Here is a 27,030-nt window from a genome sequence, read left to right as displayed (position 1 = left end):
TTCTCCAGACTAACCCCCCCGCCCCCCGAGCCAGGTCCCTCAGCCGTTCCCCATCACACTTGTGCTCCAAGCCCTTCACTGGCTTCACTGCCCTTCCCTGGACCTGCTCCAGCACCTCAATGTCTCTCTTGTAGTGAGAGGTCCAGAACTGAACACAGGTTTTGAGGTGCGGCTTCATCAGTGCCCAGTACAGGAGGAGAATCATTGCCCCAGTCCTGCTGGCCACACTATTGCTGATACAGGCCAGGATGCTGTTGGCCTTCTTGGCTACCTGGACACAAGCTGGCTTATGTTCAGAGCCATCAGTCAGCACCCCCAGGTCCTTTTCTGTTGGTCACTCAGAAAAGACTGAATGACTTCTTACAGCTCAGACACATACTGCACTCTGAGCCCTGACTTAAGTACTGTCGGTTCGAAGCGGTCTTAGCCATAGCCGCAGGGCACTGGGCTCGCTGTGCCAGAGCCCAGGGGTGAGCGGGAGCCGTTCTGACGGGTGGCAGCGAATGCCCAGCTCAGTGGAGTCCGGGCGGCTGTGCAGAGAGCGGGGCAGGGGAGCGACGGCAGATCCGAACCCCGCACCCCAGGGTGCAGCTACCGGTGCCCCCCCGGTGCTGTCGGGACCGGGGCGCTGCAGGGCACGGTGCAGAGGACGCGGCTGCTCCTGCCCCGGCCCTTGCCCACCCCGTCCCTGCGGCGGGAGGCGGGCGCGGCCGGGTGAGTCAGCGCCGAGACGCGGGGCCGGCGGGTGGGCGCCGGGGCGGGCAGGACCCGCCCGGCCCTTTAAAACCCCGCCCGGGCCGCTGCGGGCCGCAGCCGCCGCTGGAGCCGTCGCTAGAGCCGAGCTGCTCGCCCCGGCCAGGTGAGCCCGAGGCCGGCGCCCCCGCAGCGCGGAACGGAGCATAGCGGAGAGGGGGGAGGCAGCAGCAGCCCCGCGGGGCCGGGCCGGGCCGGGCCGGGGCTGCGGGCGGCGGGAGCGGAGCGGGCGCGGGGCGGTGGCTGGGTGCGGCCGCTGCCCCGCTGCGACCCGCGCTCGTCTTCCCTTCTCTTCCTTCTCGTCCTCCGGCGCTGTGCTCCCGTTAGTTACTGCTTTGTGCTCGGCTTCACGTCGGAACCGGGGCCTCTGAGGGCGAGGCTGCCCTCGGGAAGTTTCATGCGCTCGCAGCACCTCTGGGTGTGGCGGCAGCGCTCAGGGGAAGCGGAACCGCTCCCAAACTCGGTCAAACTTCCCCACATACTCTTTCCTTCTCGCGGAGGTGCACCGAGCTCAGCTGGGTCAGCGATGGTAGCGTACGTTCACTTTTCAGCCCGGAGCCTCGAAGCGACGCGGCTGTTCCGCGCCGGGCGCTGAAGGCGGGGTTCGCCCGGCTGCGGGCCCCGTGCGTCGGGCTCGGACTGGGGCTACGGCCCCTGCCCTCCTCCCCGGGTGCGGCCGCTGGCAATGCTGCGGCCGCTGGCACGGGCACAAGAGAAGCCCTTGCACAGGCAGTGTTCCGGGTAGGCAGTGATCCCCGAGTTTGGCCTCCGATCACACCCGCGGCGTTTCAGGGAGCCCTGTGCGGTTCCTCGCTCTCGGAGCGAGGCTTGGCTGGGCGCGGCTGTCCCACCCTGCCGCGTCTGTGAGCAGGATTGCTGAGATCTTGCCGCTGCCTGGTGAGTCAGCCTGGACACCACTTCCCCCTCCTCGAGCGAGGAGGGGAGACAGGGCAAAGGAATGTGGCCGTGTACTTTAGCAGGAAGAAAAGTAAAATGATATCAGATAGTCATGCAGAAGTGGGTTGTGTTCTTACAAATGTCAGCTTTCATTCTCATTGATGCTAGTTGTTCTTATGTTCGTGTTCAAATGCCATATCTGTTCAGAGATGTGCAGAATCCAACTTGCAGGTCAAGAGTAAAGGGGTCTTTTGGAACCCCTGTGCCTTTGAGTGATCCATCCATAGGTGTGCTGGCTTTCTGTTGTTGGAGCTACTTGTCATGAGTAGTAGCCCTTCTGAGAATGGTTTCCATTAGCTAATGTATCAAATAGTTTGCCTTGATAAAGTGGTTTTCCTGTAAAGTCCCAGAAGTGAGAATAACTTGAATAAGGAGAAATAAAAGTCGTTCATTTTGTATGTGCATAGTGTCTTCCTGGAACTGAACATCCCAAGCTATTAGCAGAGTCTGGAAGAGAACAGTTGAAGTATCTTTGTGGTACAAAGGGGTTTGAAATCCTTTCCTTTAGAATTGATGTTTTCTCCAAGTGGTGCCTTTCAGTGTTCTGCTGAACCTTGTCCCAGGTGATCTGGGGAGCTATGGTACGTGCAGTTGGTTAGCACTGTATATAACTGCATTATTCTGAGTCCTTATTCCACGTACAGCAGATACTGCACATCTTCCTCACTCTCCCTCCTTTCCTCTGTTGGACCATGCCCTACTTTTTGGAGACCTGACATAAACAGCCTCCAAGTGAAAGACTTTCCATTCTCTCATTCTGGGGATGCCGTTTCCTTGGCTCAGATGTCTGGGAACACCCATTGCTCAATCTCTGTTTATGGACATATAATAAGTGCTGCTTAAAATGCTAATTCTGCTTATTGAGCACTGTGATTGCTTGTGCATACCCGATACTTTTTGGATGGCTCACATGGGTGTTTTCTGCTTTAATGTGTGGGAGCTGCCTCTGGGAACTGAGATATGAGACTGGTTTTAAACACACGCTTTTCTGTCACCAAACAGTTATGGAAATAAGGTATTGAATATAGACTAGTCCCGGTGTAACAACAGGTTTGCAAATCAGTAATTAATTACTGTGGGGTCAAGTTCAAAAGAGATGCTGTTTTTTTTAGTAGAGCAACATTATGGTTTACGTCATGTGGATTTAAGAGGAAAACTGGTTGTAGAAACTTGCCTTAGGGTATTGAAGTATTAGTTTACACCTGCAAGGTAGAGATTGATTCCTTTCCAGTTTATGGAAGAACAAGTTAGTGCAAGTATTTTCTGTTTGCATGTTCAGACCTTCCCAGAACTTGTCAAAACTACATCAGATAAAATCAGTCCCTCAGAGAACAGCGAGAGTCTGTTCTCAGACATGAGTGCCTTACAAAGCAGGGTGTGACAAGAGATGCATTTGTTCTCCCAGGAAAGATCTTTCTCTGCAAAGCTTCTTGCAAAACCTCCCATTTTTTCCTTTTGCCAGCTTGCTGCTGATGGCTGGTTGGTTGCTATAAGCCTTGCTGTGTGCTGATGGTATGAACCTCCCATTTCCAACTCAAGTGAGGGTGTGATAGTTCTGTTCTTGGACTCTGTTCAATGTTTTTGTTCCAACAAGCCTGATTCAATGTTGGTTTTAATTGATTTAGAAGCAGAAGTGTTGCAAAAAGCTGTTCCATGGTTGTTTTGTGAAAGATTATGCTGCAGTTGCTTTGCTTCAGTTTTCACTGGTGTTTTTCAGTTCTTTCTGACAAGCGAGACTACAGGACTTGAGTTGCTCATCTTTGTACTGGTTGTAATGCTGTCAGAGTACAAAGGTTTTATTGTTAGGTACTTCGTTTTATTAAGCGTAAACATTAAGGATTTCATGACTCAGTAATACATCATCCCCCTCTAACCAGCATGGTTAATAGTGCCAGTAGCAGGTAGCAACCTGTTACAATTCTGTAGCCAGTCTTTAAAGGGCTGGGTTGGATTTTTGCTCCAAAAAAGATTGTCAAATAAATTGATGCATGACTGATTTTCTTTCTTTGTCTTATTTTTCTGATTCTCTGGGATCTTAATTTTCCGTTGAAGTAAAGTTACTTTTGTCACTTATACCCATGTTACTTCAGAAGATGAAAGGTTTTCTGTATCCTAAGTGAGGAAAGGTGTGATTACAGCAGTTAGACTACAAAAGCCATCTAATTGTGTTTCTGCATTTTATTCTTATAACATTTACTATACCTGCTAAAAAGTAAGGATTTCTCAATTTTCTGTCTACAGGTGCAGTACGTTTATGAGAGCTAAAACAAAAAATAAACACTTGTTCTATAGTTTTAACCAGATCCCCATGATTAAGGAACTGTTTCAAATTTTGTGCTGGTTCTCTGAGCTGCTGGTTTCAGACTGATCAGGAGAGGAGTTTGGTTTGCCTGGGAAATGTGCCTCAGTGGCCTGTACTGCTTGCCTGGGAGAGCCCCAGCACCAGCAGAACAGAGACTGACGGAGAATAAAAGAAGACTCTCGCAACCAGTTGCAAGGCCATGCCCAGGCCTGGCTGCACAGTTGCTGGGAGTTGGCTTGCAGAGTGTGGGAGCTGGACTTGGGGAACTGGTGACAGCAGTGAAACCAGTGCAGTTTTGGTGCCAGGCTCAGTTACCAGTCGGTGCAATGTCAGTGGCCTTGAGGTGTTGCTGTCTTTTCTTTCCTACCTCTCATCAAGCTAACACTCCATTTTTGGATAATGCTCTCCACAGCTTGATCGTGGAGTGCCTGAGAAACAAGGTTTAACTTCCAACAGGCAAAGTAATACTTGCTCCAGGTGCGAACTTGGGTGACTAGGGGGGAATGTAAGTGTCCATGCCTGCCCTTTCAGTAGAGGAATTTGAGAGTAGGGTTTTGGGAATATATCAGGCCTCTTAAATATTGCCTCTGGCTTACAACATTTGGAAAAAAAATCCTACTTAGTTAAGAGACCCTTCCAATAAAAGAGTAAAACAGCTCTGCCAAACTTCCCTGGAAAGAAACCAGAGCTGAAAAAAGGCAGTGCCTTGTAACATAAGCATACCACATCAGTGTTCATTTCTGCAGTGTGTATAGTCTGTCTCTGGGTTGGGGTTTTCCCTATTTTTCTTTCTGTATGTTAGCAAGATGTTGTTATGCAGGTTCTGGCAATGGAACAATGATCACAGAATGGTTTGGGTTGGAAAAGACCTAAAGGTCCAGTTCCAACCCCCTGCCACAGATAGGAACACTTTCCAATAGACCAGGTTGCTCAAAGCCCTGTCCAGACTGGATTATTGATGATGTGTGATGTTGATTATCTTGCCTCAATGGCTCTTACTTTTGGAGCTGTCATTTTAAGAGAGTCCTTGTTACCTAGTATCTGACAGCCTTCTTACTAACTGGTGTTTGTAGCTTGTCTTGTGATCCTTAACTAATGGGGAGCCACTACAAAACCATATGCTATTAGAGGCATTGGTTGCCTGTGTTCAGGATTAAACAGTGTTATGACTTTATACAGTGTCTGCATTAATATAAATAGTTCCAATGTATTCTATGAGTACTTGAAGAATCAAGCATCTGATTTAAATGCTACTACTTTTTGCTGCATTTGGCTTTGAGGTTGACCAGGATATAATGTTTCTGCACAGTTTTCCTGGTGGTGAGTTTTAAGCTTAGTTGATTTTGTTTCTGAGGTAGAGATTCTCCACTTCCTAAGTTTAAATATTTTAAATGCAGAAGAAATGCATTTTTAAGGCTTAAAGGTAGCTTTTTATTGTACAATGGAATTAAGACCTCTCACTGTTGAATTATTACTGGTGGCGTGGCTTGGAAACTCTTAAGTCTGCTTCCTTGCTTGGGATTAGCAGGTTCATTGAACAGTGTCACTTTCAGTGCTGCAGCCTTTCAGGACTGTGTAACACCTCGATGGAGTTGTAAATACATTTACAAGTTTATTTGTTTTATTTCTTTTTTCTCCAGCATTCTTTCAAGATGTCTACTGTTCATGAAATTTTAAGCAAGCTCAGCCTTGAAGGAGATGTAAGTATTATCTAAGCAAGAAAAGTTTGGTTTACCTAGCCGGCACATCTTGTTTCTTTTGCAAGACTCTCTACCAACAGATGTACTGAGCCGTATGGTTTACAAAATTCCACACACCTCTTCTACTTAAATTGGCATTAATCCAAAATCTAGTCAGGAGTGATCAGTTTTCATCCACAAAGCAGCCGTAAACCATAGGACAATTATTTGAGGTGACTAGCAAATGACAGGTCTTCAAACTCGCCAGCAGCATGAGCAGTTCATGTGCTGGGCTGTATGAGAGAAATCACAGGACAGACTGAATGGCTAGTTCACATTGATGGTCTCTCTTTCTTCCAAAGGAATAAGTGAGTTAAGGATGATGAGATGGAAGTGTGTTTGGGTTTGCTGACATCTGTCGAGTTTTCATCCGTCATCTGCGCTGTCTCCCCTCCCCATGAAAAATGGGGAAATGGAGAACACTACTTAATAGAATGAAAATGTTTGGCATCTTACAATTGTCACCAAAACCAAACTGCCTCTTGAAAAGATTTATTTTCTCAAACTACTTGTCTTAATTTTTGTTTTGAAAAGCATGAAGACTCTTGGTTTTGATGGTGTGTTTCCCACCACATCAGAACTTGCTTCCTAGTTTTATTGCAATACCAGAAAGCCACACTCTGATTTCTTCTGTTGCAACATTAGATGGTGGGATTCCCAGTGTAGTGTCAGTATAGCATATCATGAATTTGTTCTGAAGAGGAAGTGAATTCTATCCATGCGTTATCTCATCGTGTTGCTTATAAACCTGCTATACTTTTAAATTCTATAGCCATGAACTCCAGATCTGAGGTCAGTACGAGCAAACTTTTTCCCTATTTTTGAACTTGTTGTGAAATAAATTATGCCATATGATGTTTGTGGAAGAGCTCTTGCGAAAAAGTGGCTAATGCACTGTAGGTAAGTAGCAAAGCTGATTTTGTACTGCAAAAGCAGTCAGCCCTTCAGATTTCTTGGCCATGTTTGTTTCAGTGGAGAATTACTGGAATATTATTTGAGGTATTTGTTCTCAAGGGCAGAAATTTTTCTTCCCGTGGTGCTTGTGAGTAGTTGCACAAGTCAAATTGGAATACTGCTCCGTTGTCATCAGAAATCCTGCCATACAGTGTAAGAAATATCGGGGGCTGGTTTGTTCTGTAGATCCTAAGTTGGAAGCCAGAATCACGTAGTAGCTATTCTGCATAAAGGATATGCTCAGTTCCCCCAAGCAATGATTCAGCAGGTTCAGTAATGTTAAACACAGTACTTCAACCACACATTTACAGAATGGTTGCAGCTGAACCTAAGCCCTGTCTTGTGCAGTAAGGAATTCTTGTGTTGTGCATCAGTGATGTAGTGATTGATTTATTTCAAGATGAAGAAACTGAAAATCAGTTGGAAAAACTGTTGTCTGAAAACACGGTACGAGTACTTACATCTCCTCTGCCACAGGACAGAGGAAAAGCTGGCCCTCAAATTGCAAATACGCTGTGTTTTATCAAGAGTGCAGGATCATCTTACAGTAAAACACTCTGTCGAGGTGACTCATGGAGCTTTGGATGGGTGGGAGGAGAGGTACCCAACTCTGCTTAGCTCACCAGGTGACTTGCTTCAGCTAATCGAGAGTGCTAGTTAATTAGATAATGTGCCACATGATTGTGTCTACTAATGGGCTTTAGTTTAGTAGTCTTCCAGGCACACAGATTTCTCCTAGGCGACACTGCATGTCTCCAGTTCCTGTTGCTGCTAGCAATTTGATCTGCTAACAGGAAAGGCTGTGTTTTGTGGTATGACTAAGGGCCAAACTGGGACCATTTTTCTAGATTGAGCCCATGGTAAGAGGCAAAAGAAGGAATGGTTCAGTTTATTGGTGCTTTTTTGACTTCTCTCCACAGCGTAACACACACTGTCTCAAGAGGAGACAGTGGTCGCTGTTGAAGGAATCTGTTTGGGACAGTGGGACCTCAGTAGCGTAGAGTCAAATGTAGTGGATTTTTTTAGTTAAAATTTGTCCTCTTTATAACAATTTGCATGGAAAAAGGTCCTCCAGGGATATTAAGATAGCTTAGTTGTTTTATGAACCTGGCTTTGTGTTGGAGTTAAGGACTGAAACAAAAGTTTCCAGGGATCTCTAACAGGAAAGCTTAACTGTTAGTGCACTTATGAAACAGCTCTGGCAATTTCAGTGTTGGTCACTATGCCTTCCTTCCAGAGTTTATGTCTCCAGTAAATTCTGACTTACTCATTGCTATTTTTCCATCTCCCTCTACTATTTTTAAATTCTACCCTATAATCCAAAGTAAAGTGTTGGCTTCAAATCTGAAATACTTCAAACTTAAACAGTCTTTGAATTAGCTTTCTGTAGTCCATTTCCTTTAGATCTAGCCAGAAAACTCCACATCATAGAAGCCTGAGGTTTAGTGAATAAACTTGGAATGTGTTAGGGTTATATACATATAATATATGTATATTTTCTTCGTTGTAAGCATGGCTGTGAGTGTATTTCAGAACAACATGCATCAGCAGAACAGAGTTCAGTGGATCCTGGAAGAATTCCATTTTGATGTAACCCAGTGGTAGTTCTTGAACTTAAATATGTGTCAAAATAGCAGTTAACCAAGAGGCACGTGTTTCCTTACCTGCAGTGAGGACAGGGTTACATGATTTAACTTTGGGGTGGTTCTTCTTCTTCCAGCATTCTCTCCCACCAAGTGCCTATGCCACAGTTAAGGCCTACTCAAATTTTGATGCTGACCGGGATGCTGCAGCCTTGGAAACAGCCATCAAGACCAAAGGTGAGGAATGTGGGCTGTGGCTTTGATTCTGCTTGTAAGGTAGAATGCTGGCTTGGGGAGGGGGGAAAATAGAATAGAAAAGAAAAAGGTGCTATGTCTCCTGAGCAATGTTTCAATATCTGTACTGGAGGTTACCTATTTTAGGTGGTCTTAGATTTTTCAGACCTCAGAGATGAAATCTTGACCAAGTTAGATTTTGAGCTCTGTAAACGCATGCTTTAAGCATACTTTTGAAGTTTATAGCCAAGAGTTGTTGAGGTTATCACTGATGAAAATGTCTGCTTTCTTCTCTTGATCCATTGGTACTTCAAATTCTACTACTTTTCTGCCACTGAGAATGAAGTGTCAGCTTCTATGGCAGATTTGGGACCAAGCTCTGAATAATGGATTTCTACTGGATTATTGGATTGGGCGTTTTTTCTTCCTTTCAGCTCTCCAGACAGCTGCATTGGGTTGGTTTGAACATTTTTCTCACAGTTTTTGAACTAAATACTTACGTATCTTGTATTAATTTGGGTCTGAGAAAGTCCTAGAAACAATGGTATCTAGTTTCTGAAATGACTTTGCAGTATTTCAGGGGGAAGGCAATGTGAGAGGCCTCTGCTTCTCTGAACCAGGCTCTCAGGCAGGCTTCCATCTCTTTATTTCAGTGCCAGCATCCATCACTTCCACTGACTAGTAGGAAACCATAATGGAGCAGGGCAGAGATGCAGCTGCACATTAAAACCTGGAATACTGAAACAATTAGGAGTACCTGGAGTATGAACTACAACTCTGGAGTAATTCCTTGGTGGTATTCCCAGGGCAGTGATCCTCTGTCCTAGTCCTGCTCTGGAACAAACAAAAGGTGTGCCGTGCTTCCCAGACTTCCTCCAGGCCAGAGAAGCAAGGCTAGGTGTAGCTGGAACTGCCAAGTCTTTTGCCTACATGTCAGGAGAGGGAGAAACTTAACAGCCAAATGGTTTCTCATGAGGAAGAAATGCAGTCTGCCATCAGTGCCAACAAAGCACATGTTTGACTTGCTATGAAATGTAAAACATTGCCCCTCCCTAACTCTTCCTTTCACAAGATTTCTTAATTTAACTGTAGAAATCCTTTGCTCATCACAGTAGGTTCAGTTCTGATTTTGAATCATCATATGGTTTGCTTTTATTGTCAAAAATACTCTTGCAAGAGAGAGGTAAATGTCATCGTGTTTGGCAGAAGATGCTTTGTGTGTGTGTAGAGGTTTGTCTAGGCTTAATAATCCTTTACAGCTCTGATTACAGGGCAAGTCCAAATGTGTCAAATAGACCTTCAGACTTTCAGGGCAGGTACAAACTTACACATTTGAACACTCAATTAATGCAAAAGGAAGTTGCAGTATTGTAGGCAGGAGAAGAGCTTTTCCAGTCAGGAAAGTCAAGGTCATGTTGGGTTTTTCCTTTCTTCCAGCAAAGACAAGAGTTTGCTGAGTTTCGTTTTAAGAGACATGGAAACATTTTGTTAAAGATGATTCCCAACTCTCTGAACGAATAATAGGGAAACTTTTTCATCGACCTGCATGTCTATACGATTGAGCTTATCTCTGTTTATTAGATTGTTATATGGGAGCTTTTCTGGGAAGGTGGCTTTAAAAGGGAGGATCTCTTTATGGTTTTATCACTGAATCTTTACCATAAAGACCTTCTCAAAGGAAGTATTCCTGTGGGAAATAAAGAATGAGAGTGTTAGGATCCTTCTTCCAGGTGCTGTTTCCTTGGACTTTGAATGCTTCGTTACAGGATATTTTGATCTGGTAATACAGAAAATCTATTAAAATGTGAATTTTCTAAAGTACATACGGGTTTTGAAGAGTTCCCATCTTATGAATTCTCCAGCTGTTTCTCAGTAATGCAAACTCCCTGAACAGAGTCCTGAATCTCTGTTTTGGTGATGGCATGTGAAATGGGTGAAACTTTTTTACTGGCTGAACAACAGCTGCATATTTGTTTCGGGGCAAAGATCTGGAGTATAGTGTCTGACTGTTCTGCTCTATCTAATATCTAAATAGTCTAATATTCATTCACATTCTGCAGATTGATTCCTCAGAGGTCAGACATCTTTTATGTACCGTGGGATCTGTGGGAAATACTGTGATGCGTTTACTGGGACTTAGATCTTTTTGCAGAAGGTATACTGCACAAATACATTGCCCAGCCCTTCGTTGGGCTTTGTGTGGAGTTGAGTTAAATGCAGGGGGTATTTATGTATATCCAACAGTCTAGAAGGCTGTTCACACAGATGTGCAAAAGTGGCTCTAGATGGTACAAAACAGGTTTGTAGTTAGCAGTAGTTCAAACTAGAGTCTGCCTAATGCAGATAACTCATTGCAGTTCTGGTTTGTTCCTTTTGTAATAAATGTCAGTGCTATGCCTGTTTCATTTTTATGCTGTTTAGTGGTTCTGTGGTGACTTCATCTAGTGCCTTAGCGTGTCCTTTGTAGATGTTGGCTTTCTGCTGTATAGGATAAGAGGCTGCTTTATTTCTGTATAATACTCTATTGTGCCCTGTCTATAGATTAGCTCAAGTATAGCAGCCTAAATAGAAGAAATTAACTAGAAGAGTACTAACAGAGCATATGTTAGGTTTCCTTTTAATTCTTCGTAGGAGAGAAGACTGCTGAAGTGTCTCTTTTGTGTCTCTGAGTTATTCCCTAGCATTGAGACTTTGTGTGTCTCAAATAATTTGTTAGGTAATTCTATTGTCAGACTATGTTATGAATAGTTCATTACTTGCAACCTAAACTGCAACCTTTTATTGAGGTCTCATGGTGTACTATTTTGTTCCGTGACTGGCAGAGTTCAAACACAGGTTTGTTGTAGGAAATTGCTTAGAAATATGTCTATGATAAATTGATTATACCCAGAAATTAGTAAAACGATGGCAAGGTGTAAAGATTGATTTCACTGTTTATATAGTGTATCCAACATGATGCCTGTACCTTTAAACAGAGTTTTTAATGTTATGAAGTGAAAGTTCAGAGGAAATCTGCTGGCATGCTTCTAGGGGAGGATAGTGCCTGAAACCCCCCAAACTGCATCAGCCACATATTCAGAGTATTAATATTGTCAGTAAAGAAATATCTCATTGCAACATGGGTTGGGTTTAGTGAAATCTCGCTGAGCAAAACACAGCTGAAACTGTTTTTATTTTATCTAATTTTTTCCCTTTGACTCCACTGGGATCTGGGGTTTACCCAAGGAAAACAAGACACTGCAGATCATGAGCTCAGTCAGGTAGTTCTAGGACTGTCTTGGCACCAGATGCATAATGGTGTTGGGGTCTCACAAGGGCTAATCACATACATCTCCCACTAATAATTTGAGGTGAGCCAGAATTCCATTTCATACAGACATGTAGATTATTGATCTCTGGAGTACCTGGATGCTGTTAGCACAGAAATAGCTTTTGGTATTCTGTCTTTGAAGACGTAGTGTAAGAGAAGAGACTTCTAATACATTAGCTGAATGAATGCATGCCAGCTCTTGCAAAATGAAAGTGTGTTAGCTCTGCTCGCACCTTGAAAGCAAAGTGACTGTCCATATTGGATGCTTTGTTCAGAACAATGCTGGTGCTGTTGTTTGGGCCCATGGAGATTCAAGTACAGTGCCTTTAAACCAAAACAAGTGGCAACTCTAACTGATCGCTTTGGACGTGTTCATTTCATCTTCTTTTGCTGACTGGGCCATAGAACTGTGATCTTACCAGAGCAGCAGATTGACTCTTAGAATTTTCCTGTATTTTTTAAAAAAAAGTAAGAATAAAAAGGAGAGCCACAACATCAAATTTGTGTTTGCCCATTGATAGAAAGGCACTGATAAAACCTGCCCAGCCAGAATTAATTTAGAAATGAACTTCTGTTTCACTACCCTGAAACTTCCAGAGATTTTAGTGAACAGCAACGAAAACTGTATGAGCTGCCTCCTGCTCCACCCCAGCTCAGCAGATGTGAGTCAGCATCCTGTCCATGCAGGGTGATTCCCAAGTGTGAAGTGCAAGTACACGTTTTCCATTAAATGCCAGAGCAGTGAGTTAACTTCATGTTTCCATCCACAAAGCATATGAATAAGAAACTTGGACACAGTCATTTGCAGTCTTCTATCTTTTCACAATTGTGGTAAAACTTGAAAATGTCATTTGTCTTTTTTGAATACCAAGAATGGTTTAAATTCAGAATTTCTTAAAAAGTTCAAGACATTGGCTTATGCTGTGGCTCTGCAGTAGCTGAAAGGCCCAGTGTGTGTGTGTGTGTCTGAGTCTGTGTCTGTTTCTGGACTGGAGAATCTGTTTTCTTTTATAAAATGGGAACACTTTAAAATGTGCAGGAGTAGGTTATGGCCAAAATGTGCAGTCAGCCTGTTTTCAACCCCAAATTTGTAACTAAGACATATGGGGCCTTTTGTTTTCTGCAGGCCAGAAGAATGTGAATGCAGAGTAGTGATTTAGGTCTGCCTCAGCATGAGCTAAGGGCATGAGGCTATCAAGTAGAATATTGCATTGTGAAAAAACATGAAGAGGGTTTCAGAGAACATACTACTATAAAGAACACAGTAACATGACAGCTTCTTTAACTCTGTCATATGTCTTTGTAGGTGTGGATGAGGTCACCATCATCAACATCCTGACAAACCGCAGCAATGAGCAGAGGCAGGATATTGCTTTTGCCTATCAGAGGAGAACCAAAAAGGTAAAATATGAAGAAATACCAAGTGTTCAATTCTTCTTGTGGGCAGCTAGTTTTTTTTTCAGGGCCTGCGTGTTTCACCATTAACTAGGTGCAAACTGGAGATGAGTATTATTTGGTATATTTCTTTTTGCTGAAATTAAGGGATCATTTACTTTGTCCGTGCTGCCACAGTTTAGGACTGGTGGGACTTCCAAATTTATTGAGTGTGCACAACTGGGACTGAAGTCTGACTGAAATACCACTGCCAGAAGTCAGGATGGGTGACATAGCCAGCCACAGGATTCCCTAGTGAAATATGTTAAACAGCAGCAAAAAGCCATTGAGGTGAAATGCCTCAGTTTGAAGGAAAAGATGAAAGGGGGATGACTTAGGGGATTGAATTTTCTGTTTGACTGCTTTGTTGCTGTTAAGACAACACAGCATAAGGAAGTATTCTGTTTCTATTCACAGAGCTAGCTTAAATAAAGAAAAACTGCAGTTAGCTGTACTAGAAACTGCAGATGTGGAATCAAGTGAGTTGAAGCATCACTAGGTATTCTCCTGTTAGAAATAGCTTGGGTACTGAGAGAGATGGAGAGAAATCTGTAAAACGCGTAGAGTTCTGAATAATGAGTCTTGCTATCTGGAAGGCAAGAGCTGTTCTCCTGACTTCTGAAGTGTTGAGAAACTTACTATAATTGAAGTTGTGTGCCCACAAAAAAAGAGGAAATTTGTCTAGAGTTAGGATTGTGATGAATATATCTCTTTCAGGTTTTCCAGACCCCAAATGGTTGTCCTCTAATAGCAGCCCAGAGTGCTCATCTGAACACAAATGTAAATCTAGAGTTAAACTTGGGAATGTCACCAACTTTTATGTGTAGCTGATAGAGGCACATGCAGAAGCATGCTCAGGCTGGACACATGCATGTGTGCACACGTCTGCACCCGGTGGTCACAGCCTGCGATCACTGTGTGTGTTGTGCACAGGAGTGTTCCCTGGTAGTGACATGTATCGCTTAAAGCTTTGCTAAAGGTTTTGCATGACCGCACAAATGCAGTCAACAAAAGCTGCAGCTTTTTTTCATCTGTTTCTCTCTCACCTTTTCCCTTGCTGCAACCCAAGAGCAAACTGAATTTATAGAGTCTATCAAGTGCCAAAGAATAAAACAGTCTGTAGAAACAATGGAATTTGCAGTAGAAACCACCTAGTGAAAAACAAGTGAACAGCAGGAGAGGAGGAAGTGACATATGAGAAGACACGTAGGTATAACTTCATGGTTTCCTTTGGCAGCAGGTTGAGCAGGTTTCTTTGGTGATGTGCTGTATTGTACAGGGCTGCTCAGTTTGTGTCTTGCAGGGTTTCTTAGTGGATCGTTACAGTTCTTAAAAGTCACAGACCTACCTCTATGTTCATTGCTTTGAGCTGAGCTGTGTCTAACCAAAACTGTCTTGAAGAAGGGTGTTTGATCTATGCAGTTGACTAGCGTTAATGGAGCTACCAGTGAATACTGGGGCTGCAAGAACTTCTCTCAGCTAACTGGAATTCATGGCATTGTCTGGAAATTTATTAGAGGCATCGGGTGTCTTTGGTGTTTCAGCTGGTGACTGAAGAACCTGTTTTCACACAAAAAATTGATGTCTCCAAAACTGAGTTATTGTACTAAAATGTTTCTTAGACTGAAACAGCTGGATGCCCCAAACCCCCATTTATTATCCTGGTCAATCCATGCAGTAGGTGCACACAGTATTAGCATATGTGAATTAGTGTTCTGGATTAAAATAGGTGGCTGGAAGAGGCTGCCTTGGCTCCTTGCCGCCCTGGTACCAACTTCTCTGAGGTCAGTTTCTGTACCCTCTCTTCACCTGCTCATCAAGTTCACACATTGAAATGTAGCAATTCCCTTCTATAGATTTAAATTCAGTTTAGGGAATGAATTCATGGCTTGATGCCAGGGGTTTCAGCTTTGTAACTATCCCACAAGGAAGCTGATAATTAGCTTTATTGAAGTTTCATCTGAAACCCATAAAAGAGGGCATGCCTCTGACTTCATTTGCTACAAATCTGCAAGCGTCCTGTGAAGTGAACATACCTGCTCATTTCACTCTCTAGGATTGACTGTCGGTTAACAACAGAGACTTTGACTGAGCTCTCCTGGTGGTTTCCTTGAAGACAGGGATAATTTTTCTGTGCTTATGGACAATATTTTCTCTTCAGCTGCTTGGGAACTGGGCCTGTATGGTGGAATAACTGTGCGGTCAGTTTTCCGATGTCTCAGCTAGTAAAGGGCTGGGATAATCGGAAAAACACAAATGATACAGTGCTACTGGGAAAACTATGGGAGTGTGGTGGAGGAACACTGACCGCAGGGAATCAGACTGGGATCCATCTGTGCTTGTTAGCTCCAACAAAGTGTCAGTGCTTCAGGACTGGAGTGGAGCTGTTCGGCTGTGTCTGCACCATGCTTCCCAGCACTTTGTCATCCACCAGTGGATTTTGTCTTTTTTACAAAGGATGAAAAAGAATTCCTTTGCCCTAATTTCTTTCTTAGGCATTCACAAAATAAAAGCTCTTTATGTTCTTTTTCCTTGTCAGTTGGGTAAGAAAAGGTGTTGCAAGCTTGGAGACTTCAAGCACTGCAGGCTCAATTCTCTGGAGATCAGAAGTGAGCTTTAATTTTTTTCTTCCATCATCCCTCCTTTTCTACAGGAACTTTCTGCAGCTCTCAAGTCTGCTCTGTCAGGTCATTTGGAGGCAGTGATCTTGGGCTTGCTGAAGACACCAGCTCAGTATGATGCCTCTGAATTGAAAGCTTCCATGAAGGTAAATCAGCTTTGAAATTTAAGTATGTGTTAATTCGAGAATGAATAGGGGCTTCATAGCTGAGACCAGAGTTTTCTAACTTACCCATTAAGTTTTTTATGAGCGCTATAGCTTCAGTATCCAGCTACAAGGCATCCAAAATGAGACAAATTCTGAAGCTGTGCAACTTTTAAACTGTGAATTAAATCCTCTCCATAAGGAAAAAAACAAAATTCATCAGGTCAGGAAGAACTGACAGACTGTTCTAGCTGGTTGCTGCTTTGCCGACTGCTCTTAAAAACCATAAATACAGGTTCAGAGCACAAAAAGGTCATTAGGAGAGCAGCTGTTAGCTGGAGCCATTAAATCCTCTGCTAGCATTTTTAAGATTAAACACTAGTTTCCAGGTACTGGGTCATATCGCTGATCTTGAAAGAACATCCTGTACCAGACCTGCCTTTGTGTAGAACAGGAGGAGGAGGATGGGGCATCAAAAGTAGATTTTAGAGAAACAGCACAGCAGGCACTCACTATGTTCAGTCTCCTACAACCACACGCAAGTGTGAAAGAGACTGTGTTGAGTTTAGAAATGTCTACTCTGCAAGCCGCTGAAGGACAACTTCGAGAGGTACTCATGCCAGGGCATTTGCCTGTCTTGGCAAACTAAAGTTTGGGAATTTGGATTGACAGTCATTAGTTAAATTCTGAATGTTCTTGATCAGTTTTAGTTTTGGTTTTGTTGGTTTTTTTTTTTTTTGTTTAGTTTTGGGGTTTGTTTTGTTTTTAATAATTAAAAACCAACTATTAAAATATGCCTGAAATCCAAACTACCACAAAAAACGAGTGAATTGATTTCTCCAGACTAAGAAAAAAATCAAACAAGCAATGAAATCCACCCCCCCAAAAGAAAGCAAAACAAAAAAACAACACCCCAACAAAATTTAAATCCCCAAATCCAAAAATTTAGCCCAGTATGGAGCTGGTAACTCTTCAATTCTGGGCCAAATCCCTGCTTTGAGTAATCAGATGCTGCCCTCTTCTGGTTTAAGTAGAGGATGGCTGTCTGTTATTTTGGGGATTTGGGTTTTTTTTGTTGTTTTAATGTCTTACATCTGACGCATTCTATTTGGGATGACCATACATAGTTGATACATAGAGCAACATAAGCTATGACATGGGAATCAAAGTTGGGTAAAGGAAGGTTGACATTGAGGAGTTAATTATGTTTCTGGTACACATTCTTATGAAATACTTAAGTATTTGGAAAATCCTTAAAAAGATTCCAGATACTTTCCAAGATGATAGTTTTTCACATAATTGTCTCAATTTTCTGCATGTGAAGAACTGCAGTATTGGAATTTTTCCCAAGATGTTATTCAGCAGACTCCTTTTGTACTCCCAAGCAAACCATGGCCATATTAGTACATTCATTTTGTAGCACCTGTATTGCTTTTCAAACAGTAATAATGCAGCTTAGTTCAAAGTACTGATTCTTCATTGACATTGATCACAAAAGTGGCTTTGAAATACTTCTAAAATCGTTCCATTTGTTCAAGAAAACATAAAATCTGAATATTTAATTTATCATACTGAATGCATTTTTATTTTTTAATATAGCTAGTTGTAATGCTGTTTCAGCTGTGTTTTTGCATTGTGCAATATGTGGAAAATAAACACAATTCAAGAGGGGATATTTATTAGCTAGAAATTCAGAACCTGCTTAAATCTGTGCTGATTTGGAGACACGGCCATGGCTGATGATGGTGTTGTCGTTGGCTTTCCTTTATTATGGAGGAATTGTATGAACCAACATGGAAAAAAAAAAAAGCAGGGAAGAACAAGTTGATTGCTGCCCTTTGCATGCTAGTAATCAGATTTGTTTTCTGTCCACTGAGAGCACAGGAAGAAATCACACTTGGGCTGTGCTAAGTAGATCTCATCCAGTTACTCTAGTGGGGAGGACACTGAGTGTAACAGACACAGCAAATGCACATTGCCCAGAGAAAATACCTACAGGATTTCAAAGTATTTGGCAACTACAAATGTTCCATCTGGGGTTTCTTGGGTTCAGTTAGCAAAAAATATCCCTGAGTGGTTGTGAAACTGTTAGACTGGGAGAAAAGAGATGTCTGTAAAATACTTTTAACCATTCAAGTACTCTTATTCATTTTTAGCACTTAACTGAATTGTGTGTGTTGCAGGGCCTGGGAACTGATGAAGACACACTCATTGAAATCATCTGCTCAAGAACAAATCAGGAACTTAGTGAAATTATCAGAGTCTACAGGGAAAGTAAGTTTACTTTGAAAGGTTCAGTGGCCTATGTTCTTTCACTAAGTTACTCGGATAAGTTCCTCTCGGTATGAATGTGGTTATTAGAATCACACAACATGTCCTCTGGTTCTTTGGCAGTTGGACATAAGATACAATTTTCTACCGAGGTCCTGGATAGTTGTGTGTTTTATTTAGTTTCATCTTATTGCTTTATAGGAAACATTTACTACTCACAAGTTGTGTCTAAAGGAATTTTTTGCAAGCTACATGCATTTTGTGCATAGCGACAAAATTAATGGGTTTAGATTTATGGATTCTAGGATGAATTGCGTAATAAGAACTTGAATTTGAAATCTACTGAAGCATGCTTGTAAGTTTATTTGGTAGACCTGCCAGAAAAGACATGAAATAAAACTTCATAAAAGCATATATTCTGTTTTTCAACTTTCCTAAAGCATGTTATCTGATTGAAGCTATAATTCTTAATTGGTTACAAGTAGATACATGATTTTTCATTTAATATTCCTTATATTTTTGTATTGGTCATTCTGGTTGGGTTTACCACCACTCAGTAGTGCAGATGTCCACTGCCTGTTTATTTCCCTGGGCTTCAGAGCTGAGCTTCAGCAGAAATAGATGGAAATGCAGAAAATCGCTGCTTGCTAATGCTCAGTAATTGTCAAGCAGTTGTGGAGGTGCTGGCTGAGTCAAAAAGGACAAGCCAAGCCAATGCAGTCTTAATGGCTGGTATTGAAAAAAATATGTAGCAGCAAAGAGAATGTTGCTACTATAAATTAGGTTGCTATTGAAAAGGAAAACATGATTTTGTAGCAATACAGAGTGTGATCACTTGGAAAGCAATTAAAATGTTTAGACACCAGATCAGAACCTCACACAGCATTCCTTTGGTTTCTTGTAACAGCTTTTGTCATTTGCATAAAACTTGTAATTGCAGTTGTCCCGTCATAAATCCAGGAGTTTGACATTTATTTATCAAACAAGCAAATGTTCGCTGGTCTCTTAAGAATGATCTAACAGGATATTGTGCTTAAAATAATATTCCATTCGTCTTAATAGTCTCAGGCTTTCCTGTTATCCTTCAATGACTTCAACGGAATGGGAACTTTCAGCAATGTTGGTTTTGTGCTACGCAGGCATGCCTTTGCATTGTCTTCCACGTGTGACTTAGATTGTAGCTGTTTGTGTGCATAAAATACAGTAAAGAAGTATTTATAGGACATCATTTGTTTTAATTTTGTTTGTTTACTTTCTAGTGTACAAGACAGAACTGGAAAAGGACATTATATCAGATACATCTGGTGACTTCCGCAAGCTAATGGTTGCCCTGGCTAAGGTAGGTCTCTTCATATTTTTCCACTGTTCCTAGTGGTAGCCGACTGATGGCTGCCACCAGAACAATTGGATTTGATTAACTTTCCAGTTTCCTTGTGTATTCACTGTTTTGGGGGGAAAAAATATTCAGATGTTGAAGGGCAAAGTACTTTGACAGAAATGTGACATTCATAGCAGCAGCATAATGGGACAGAGCATACTGCTACTCATTTAGCAAATTCAGATTCAAAAAATCAGAGAGAAAAGAATGCGTATATAGCAAGCTGCTTACTGCCTATTGAACCTCTTCTAAATACTGCTATCCTTGTCTGAAGGGCAAAAGGTGTGAAGATAACTCTGTCATTGATTATGAACTGATCGACCAGGATGCTAGGGTAAGTGCTGGTAATGACCATTCAATTTCTAAAGTTAATATGTAGCTTTTGGGGCCACTGAAAGTAAAAACACTATGGGAGTGAGAAGCATTTATAAAAGTAGTTATGTGTATTTCAGATTGTCTTGCACAGTAATGTTTGTATGCTCTCAAGATATCAGCCACTTGCAACCCTGACAACCTTCAGTTACCAGTTTTCACAGGCTACTGACTTGCTAGTACCTATACAGACACTTGCTGTATGAGCATGTTGAGAGATAGCAAGCCTTTAACAAAAGAAACGCATACACTGTGAGGACTGATTGCAACCAAGTAATTGTGTAAGATTGAGAGACGTATCATTGAACGTAGTGGCTGCAGATGTTTTTTATTACATCTCTATCTGTCAAGAGCAGTACTGCTGAGGTAAACAGAGCAAAATACAGAGTAAAGCTCTGTAGACAGAGGTAAATGCAAAGTTATTAGTCTTAGTTTCATATCAAATCCATTAATCTTATCCCGGTGATCTACTCAGCCGTATGTCCTTTTGTGTTTCTCCCACTGACACAGTTCTAACAGTGCTTGTTTCCAATAGGGAATTGTATAAATTTGCAGTGGCTTCTTGTGGAACTCCTGATATCCATGATTTGCTTTTCATTCTAACCACAGGAGCTCTATGATGCTGGTGTGAAGAGAAAGGGAACTGATGTGCCCAAGTGGATCAACATTATGACTGAAAGAAGTGTTCCCCACCTGCAGAAAGGTACTGTTCAAGAGAGAAATTATTTGTTTTCTCTATAAGAGAAAGTTATATTTTGTCCTAGATAAGATTGAAATGAGCATGAGGAGCACGCCTAAAACACAGGCGATCTCATAAGCCTTAATTCATGTCCAAGCTGTTAATTCTTTTTCAAAACACATTTCTGTGGAAGTGATAATGTCACAGTCTGTGTAGAGCTCTTACTTACACAGGTGTAAGAATGCTCAATTATATGTCATGAACACTGAGAACAAAAATGTGGAAATCTAGAAAACGTGGCTGCAGGAGACCTTGAGAAGTTGTTTAGCTTCTTTCTCTGGCCTAGTGTAGCTTCACTGTATCATGTTTTTAAATCTGTCAGTGAAGACTCTCAAAGGCAGCTCTGATATTACTGTATAAGAAGCCCGTGGAAAAGCCATTTGAAGACTATTCAGGGTCTAAATGTTTTGAAACAACAACATTTTGTTGTTTCAAAAATACTAGTACAGGATTAAGATGGTGGTGTACCATATTATGGAGGTGTTCAAGGAAAACAGGCTGTAGCATGGGAACTTAACTGTCAGCTGCCAGACTTGAGGCTGTACTTCAGATAAAGGCCTCAGAAGGACTTGGACAGATAGTTTTTAATCATGTGTCTCTGCAGTGCTATCTCTGGTTTTGATACGGGTGGTTACTTATACCAGTTCTTTGTCTGGTGTTGATTTCACCTGTTTTCTTTCTTGTCATAGTGTTTGAGAGGTACAAGAGCTACAGCCCATATGATATGTTGGAAAGCATCAAGAAGGAGGTTAAGGGAGACTTGGAGAATGCCTTCCTTAATCTTGGTGAGTTACCCTGAAGTAATGACTAGTTTAGATAGGATCTTTTCAATGCTTTTGTAGTGTAGCGTGATAAGGGTAGGGCCCAGCTTCCTCTGTGTTGCTGGATGAGAAATAAACTGGACATGCTGACATTATTGGATCCACTAGTGTATTTTAAGATATTATAGGTATTCAGAAGTAGTGTATTTTTGCCCTCTGCAAAATACAAATCTTGCTTTCCAGATGAAAATACAAATACCTGTGACTTCTGATCTGTTGTTAGTTCCACTTTTGTTTGATACAGAGGTGTAATGTTTCTCCAAACAAATTAAAAGGTTGAAACTGTGGCTGGCACATCAAGTATTCAATACAGACATAGGCTGGAGAGAGAAGTGTGTGTGTGTGTGTGTGTGTGTGTGTGTGTGTGAGAGAGAGAGAGAGAGAGAGTGAGAGGAGAAGATGGGTGGTGAAGAGTGCTAGAGGCTGTTATTTTATTGACTGATTTGACACTGAATTGTTTGAAATGGGAAAGCAAGAGTGTAAGGCTGGTACTGTGGCATGAGATGATGACTAGGATGTCAGCAGTTTAAGAGGAAAATTCCAGTTCAGACTAAGGGTGAACTGAGAGCTCTGTAATGCAAATGGAGAATAAACAGAGCTCAGCCTTGAAAGGGAGCCTTCTCATGGATTAGCATACAAGGAGTGTTTTCAGAAAAGAGGTTGCTTATAGAAATGGAAGAATGAATTGTGTGTGTGGAGGAGGGCTAAGCATTCTGAAATGATATTAGCCGTGAAGAGAAATACTTTCTCAGATTGTAAGCATTTGTGGCTCAATCGCAAGCTTGGCCAAACAACTTTTGAGTCAAAGCTGAGGTAAAAACAATATCTTTTATGTTCCCTGCTGGAAATGCTTTTGCTGAAAACCATATTTTGAGTACTTACGTCTTTCAAAATGGCTCCAAGATTCTGCTACTCCGTGTATGGGCAGGATATTTAACTATATTCTTATCTCCCTCTTCAGTCCAGTGCATTCAGAACAAGCAGCTGTACTTTGCGGACAGACTGTATGATTCCATGAAGGTAGGAAAGACTGTTCTTTCTTTCTACTAATCTTATTTTTCTTACATTGTTTCATTGAATTTTGATTCCTTGGGCACTTTTTATTCATATGATCTGACTGGATTGTGAATAAATTAACAATGAGTTGGTTTTGTTCAAAAGCATTAACAGTTACAAGCTTAGACTATCTATTCATATGCACCTGGTATAGGGAAGTATAGGAAGGGATCTTATAATAATGACCTATATTAGATCATTTCATTGTAATTAGCAAAGGTACACATCTTCTGCAGGTAACCAAGAACTGATAGCTGAGAAAGCTGTTTATTGAAGTGCCTAAATAAGACTCTATATTTGCCTCAAAACATTTTCTCAAGAAAAGGGTGGAAATGCCTGGTGGCAGGCATTGGGCAATACCAGGAGGATGTCCTGGTGAACCAGAATTGCTGCTTACAGTATTAAGTAACGAGCTTTGTGACTAGAAGTTGGTCAAACACTGCTAATGAGAAAGGTATGCTCATGCTTCAATTCCTGCTTCAGAATGGTGACCTTAGAAGATTTAAGTCATTGCATCTTTCATGCTGCATCTCAGTTGTCTGTAGTTGTCTTACCACTAGGTACAGTGGCCTTTTATGCATTTCAGCTATTACATCTCTAAATGATTGTCTGCTTGTAGGGCAAGGGAACCCGTGACAAGGTTCTGATCAGGATTATGGTCTCCCGCTGTGAGGTTGACATGCTGAAAATTAAGAGTGAATTCAAGAGGAAATACGGAAAATCTCTCTATTACTTCATCCAGGTAAGTTTTTTCAGCTTTCGTTTTATATCAGTTGTATGGACCTTTGCAGCAGTCCTCACTGGATTCATTGTGCCATTAGACTTCATGGGAGGTGTTGTAGAGGCTGTAGTGAGAGCATTAAGTTGTTATCCATGCATTATTGAAAAACCTACCTTGAACTTGCAATCTACAGCTGGTACAACTCCTGGCCAGCCACCAGACAGGATAGGCTTTGTGCCTATGTGTTAGGAAGGAAAACTCTGCTCACCTATCCTACCTTCAGACTCAAAGAACAGAAAAACCAGAATTGCTCTGTGATTGCTGAATGAAAATAGAGCATCCAAATTGCTGCTCTCTTTCTTTCATTTCAATGCCCAAGGAGTAGGCTTTTTAGCTGGAGTGATTTTTGTTCATTTCTGTAATAGGGCAGGAGCTATAAGTGCTACGTTTTATTAACTTGGGGCATAGGTGAAGATTTTGTCCATCTGTTTAAAAGCTAGTCTTTTCCCCGCCCTCACAACATAATATTGTACATGAATCTTTTCCTGAAGATGTCATTTTTAGATTATAAGCAGATTTTCAAAATCATGAACTTGATGTATGATTTTTGCAATTGTGAGTGAGATGGAGCAGACTCAAGTCCTTCAGCTTTCCTGTGTTGAGTCTCTTTTTTCATACCAAATTTTTTCTCCCTTCTTGGCCTTGCATTTGGGTTGCAAGAATGATGAACAATTTTAATTCACACATAAATCAAACTCAGTCTAGATAGTCTCCTCCAGCCTGATACAACTTCCACTGCAAAACTGGTCAGTCCCACAGGCTTGGAATACAATGCATATACTTTCATATTTTGTGACTGTTTCCTCATCTGTATTTTGTACTCTTTCTTCCGCTGCTTTACAGCAAGACACAAAAGGGGATTATCAGAGGGCACTGCTGAACCTGTGTGGTGGAGAGGACTGAAAACTGTGATGGAAGAAGCCCAGTTCCAGAGACATGCCTTTTTTTGATCTTCATTTTACTGTAATCATAAAGAGAATGACTTGCCTAGCTAACCTTGACTTGCATTTGTATCTGCACCAAGCCCTGTTGTAGTATGCTTGCCGTGCTGTGAGCTCTTCCCTCAGCCGCAGTGCTCTGCTTGGCTCTGCCAAGGGTCCTAACAGCGTGCAGCCAAGCTAACCTTCCACAGATAAACGAGGTTACAAGTGCTTGTGAAAGACTCTGCCTCTCTGTACGACGTTTCTAATAAAACAAATAAAACTGGAGTTTGACTTTAATAATACGGGTGCCTTTCACACATTTAATTTGAAAGCCGTGTGAATTGATGTGTATTTCGCCTTCGCCGTTCATTTTATGTGGTGGTTCTTTTGCCTCCCAGTGTTCACTAGTTGTGGGTGAAGCCTCAAAGCCCTTCCCCTGTTTAATGTTTCAGTTTCACAGCAGAAGCAAGACCATTCTCTTAATTCATTTTTTTTTTCTCACTAAAACCTCAGCCCACCTTTCTCTGTGTGCGAGGGGAGAATAGTTTTGAATCCCTCACAAACAACTGAAGGAGCCCGTCTCACAAGCCGCGGCTCTGGGGCCGGCAGCCTGGCTGTGTCAGACCGGGCCGAGAGGTGAGGAGGAGGCAGCGAGGGGCGCTGCTGCTCTCAGGAAGGCTTTAGCCGCCGCCTCGCATCTGAGGGCCGGTGCGGGGCAAGGGCTGGCCTCGCTGCCTGGGGCGGGGCGGTGGCTGTGCCCTCCGGAAGGCGCTGGGTGACGGCGGCCGCTCCAGTCAGCCCGCACTGAGGTGCCATGGGGCCGTGCACAGCGCTACGAGTCGCCGCTGAGCGGGTGTTGTCCCTCGCCGTGCTCCTGCAGCCGTGCCGGGCGCTCGGGGCTGCTGTTCCACCCGGGCGGTGTCAGGTATTGCAGTCTTTAGTAGTGGCGGCCGTGAGGTGAGCTCACCCGGTAGAATGCGCTTTCGTTGTCTTTCTGTAACGTTATTTCCTACTCCTGTACGAAAGGCACAGTCAAATGTGAGCAAAAAGGCGCAAAGAGCAAAGCTTTCTCCCGAGCTGCGGGTGTTGGGATTGGCGCCTCAGGTGTGAGGGCTGAGGGGAGCAGCCATCTTGGTGCAGGACTCTCCTCAGGTTCTTGTGCGTTCCACACGCTGCCGAGCACAGAGGCTTTGCGTGCAACTGTAATATAAACGTTAAATAATTATCATAAGACTGAATAATTGCCTCCTTTCCCAGTTTTTGCCTCTTTGGAAATACAGAACTGCAAGTGTCAGCTGTTTTCCCTCAGGGATTACCTGGTTTGTTGCCTTGTTTCAAAGGCTGATATACTCCTCGGAGGTAATTGTGAGACCTTTAAAATCAACTGTTCAGAAAGGACATGAGGAACACACAGCAACCTGTGTTGTGCTGTTGAAAGGATGAGAGATCATGTTGAAATACCATTGGCTGTACACCACAAAGAGTATTTGGTGTAAAGCCACTGCAGTTGATAAAATATTGGTAACTTAAATGCACAAATGAAACTATTTTTCAGGAGCAGCTCCAATTTAATGCCTAATGGAGCAGTGTCATTCACACCTGTTTACAAAATGCCTCTCTATCTAGATCTTTACATTTAAAAACTATTGCTGAAGTAGCAAATCACTCTTTGAATCTAATTAGGTAAGTCATCTCTATAAATGTTGCTTGCTCAAATGTGGCCCTATAAAAGAAATCAAACGGCAGGCATTTTTCCAGTCAGTGGAATGAACAACTAGAATTTGATGGCTAGCATGCTCTGCTTCAGTGCTACAGGGTGTTCAGAATTGCAGGCAGTCTTTCTTTGGGAGAAAGGCAGTGTTAAATAAACCGGCATGATTTCAAAGGCCAGCACCATTTTCGCTGACTGTAGACTAGAAAGCACATCAGTCTCCTGTGAGATCGAGAAGCTTTCTAGGATGTAATTAAAGTTGTTTGGTAGTGATGGTAATTATTTCTTAACTACTGGCTTACTGATATTCCAGATAGGAACAAATTTGCAAGATCTGGTTGATCCTGTTTGGTTGAAGGCCTGCTAACATGCAAGGTCCATGGAGATGTAAAAATCAAGTTTCCGGGACTTCATCAGGAATACCCTGAGGAATGGTGGCTGGCAGCATTGCAGGGTTTTGCTAATAATTCCTTACCTGGCAAGTTGAACACATGATTAAAAAAATACATAAATTCAGATTTTGAGTTGTTGATAATGCAACCTACCTTCAGAAGAACAGAAAACAAAAATAGAATGTGCCTCTCCAGATTTTTGCTGTCCCAAGAATGTGGGAAGGGTCCAATTTTACTATGTTCTTTTTCCAGGTCAGATCTTGATTTAGTTTATTGTGTTTGCTTTTGGAGTTCCTGTTACAATAACCCATGCAACAACAAAAAGTTTTCCTTTGGCACTTTACACTTTGTTAGTTTCTGTGACTGTCCCAGATCACACAACAAATAGGTGTAGGGTTTAATTGGATTGGTACTAGTCTCTTACTAAGCTTACTGTGTAACACAGACATTGGAGTATAGGGCTAAGGAAGTGTACTTTTGGGCAAGTATCAACTTAAAAACCTTCTAAAAAAGTAATAATGTTTCAAGCATGGTTGTAGGTGTTTTCCTTGGTGTA

The 27,030-nt window shown here is 42.3% G+C and overlaps 1 protein-coding gene across 2 annotated transcripts; it reads left to right on the top strand.

Moving 5' to 3' along the window:
* Positions 1–690: 690 nt before the first annotated feature.
* ANXA2 (annexin A2) lies at positions 691–24,673 on the top strand. 2 transcript variants are annotated; one of them, XM_061347581.1, is made up of 13 exons: positions 691–714; positions 5,653–5,712; positions 8,426–8,525; positions 13,139–13,233; positions 15,920–16,033; positions 18,214–18,304; positions 19,561–19,640; positions 19,954–20,013; positions 20,661–20,754; positions 21,480–21,575; positions 22,573–22,631; positions 23,287–23,409; positions 24,292–24,673. In XM_061347581.1, the coding sequence occupies exons 2-13, from the start codon at positions 5,665–5,667 to the stop codon at positions 24,349–24,351; spliced, it is 1,020 nt and encodes a 339-aa protein (XP_061203565.1). In that variant the 5' UTR covers positions 691–714; positions 5,653–5,664; the 3' UTR covers positions 24,352–24,673. The 2 variants fall into 2 exon arrangements, with proteins under 2 accessions (XP_061203565.1, XP_061203564.1); XM_061347580.1 differs by lacking the exon at positions 691–714 and adding an exon at positions 728–859.
* Positions 24,674–27,030: the final 2,357 nt, after the last annotated feature.

The sequence above is a fragment of the Neopsephotus bourkii genome, unplaced genomic scaffold (assembly GCF_033783945.1).
Source record: "Neopsephotus bourkii isolate Nb327-2 ecotype Australia unplaced genomic scaffold, CSIRO-AGI_Nbou_v1 NB_318, whole genome shotgun sequence".
NCBI classification, from domain to species: Eukaryota; Metazoa; Chordata; class Aves; order Psittaciformes; family Psittacidae; genus Neopsephotus; species Neopsephotus bourkii.
The sequence above is the reverse complement of the archived record's forward strand: the minus strand, read 5'-3'. Positions and strand labels throughout refer to the sequence as shown.

Excerpts from the sequence above, each read along its gene's own strand:
- ANXA2 (XM_061347581.1), top strand. The coding sequence starts at position 5,665 with ATGTCTACTGTTCATGAAATTTTAAGCAAGCTCAGCCTTGAAGGAGAT. Across the intron at positions 19,641-19,953 it reads TAATGGTTGCCCTGGCTAAG|GGCAAAAGGTGTGAAGATAA; the intron begins GTAGGTCTCTTC and ends CCTTGTCTGAAG. Across the intron at positions 23,410-24,291 it reads CTCTCTATTACTTCATCCAG|CAAGACACAAAAGGGGATTA; the intron begins GTAAGTTTTTTC and ends GCTGCTTTACAG.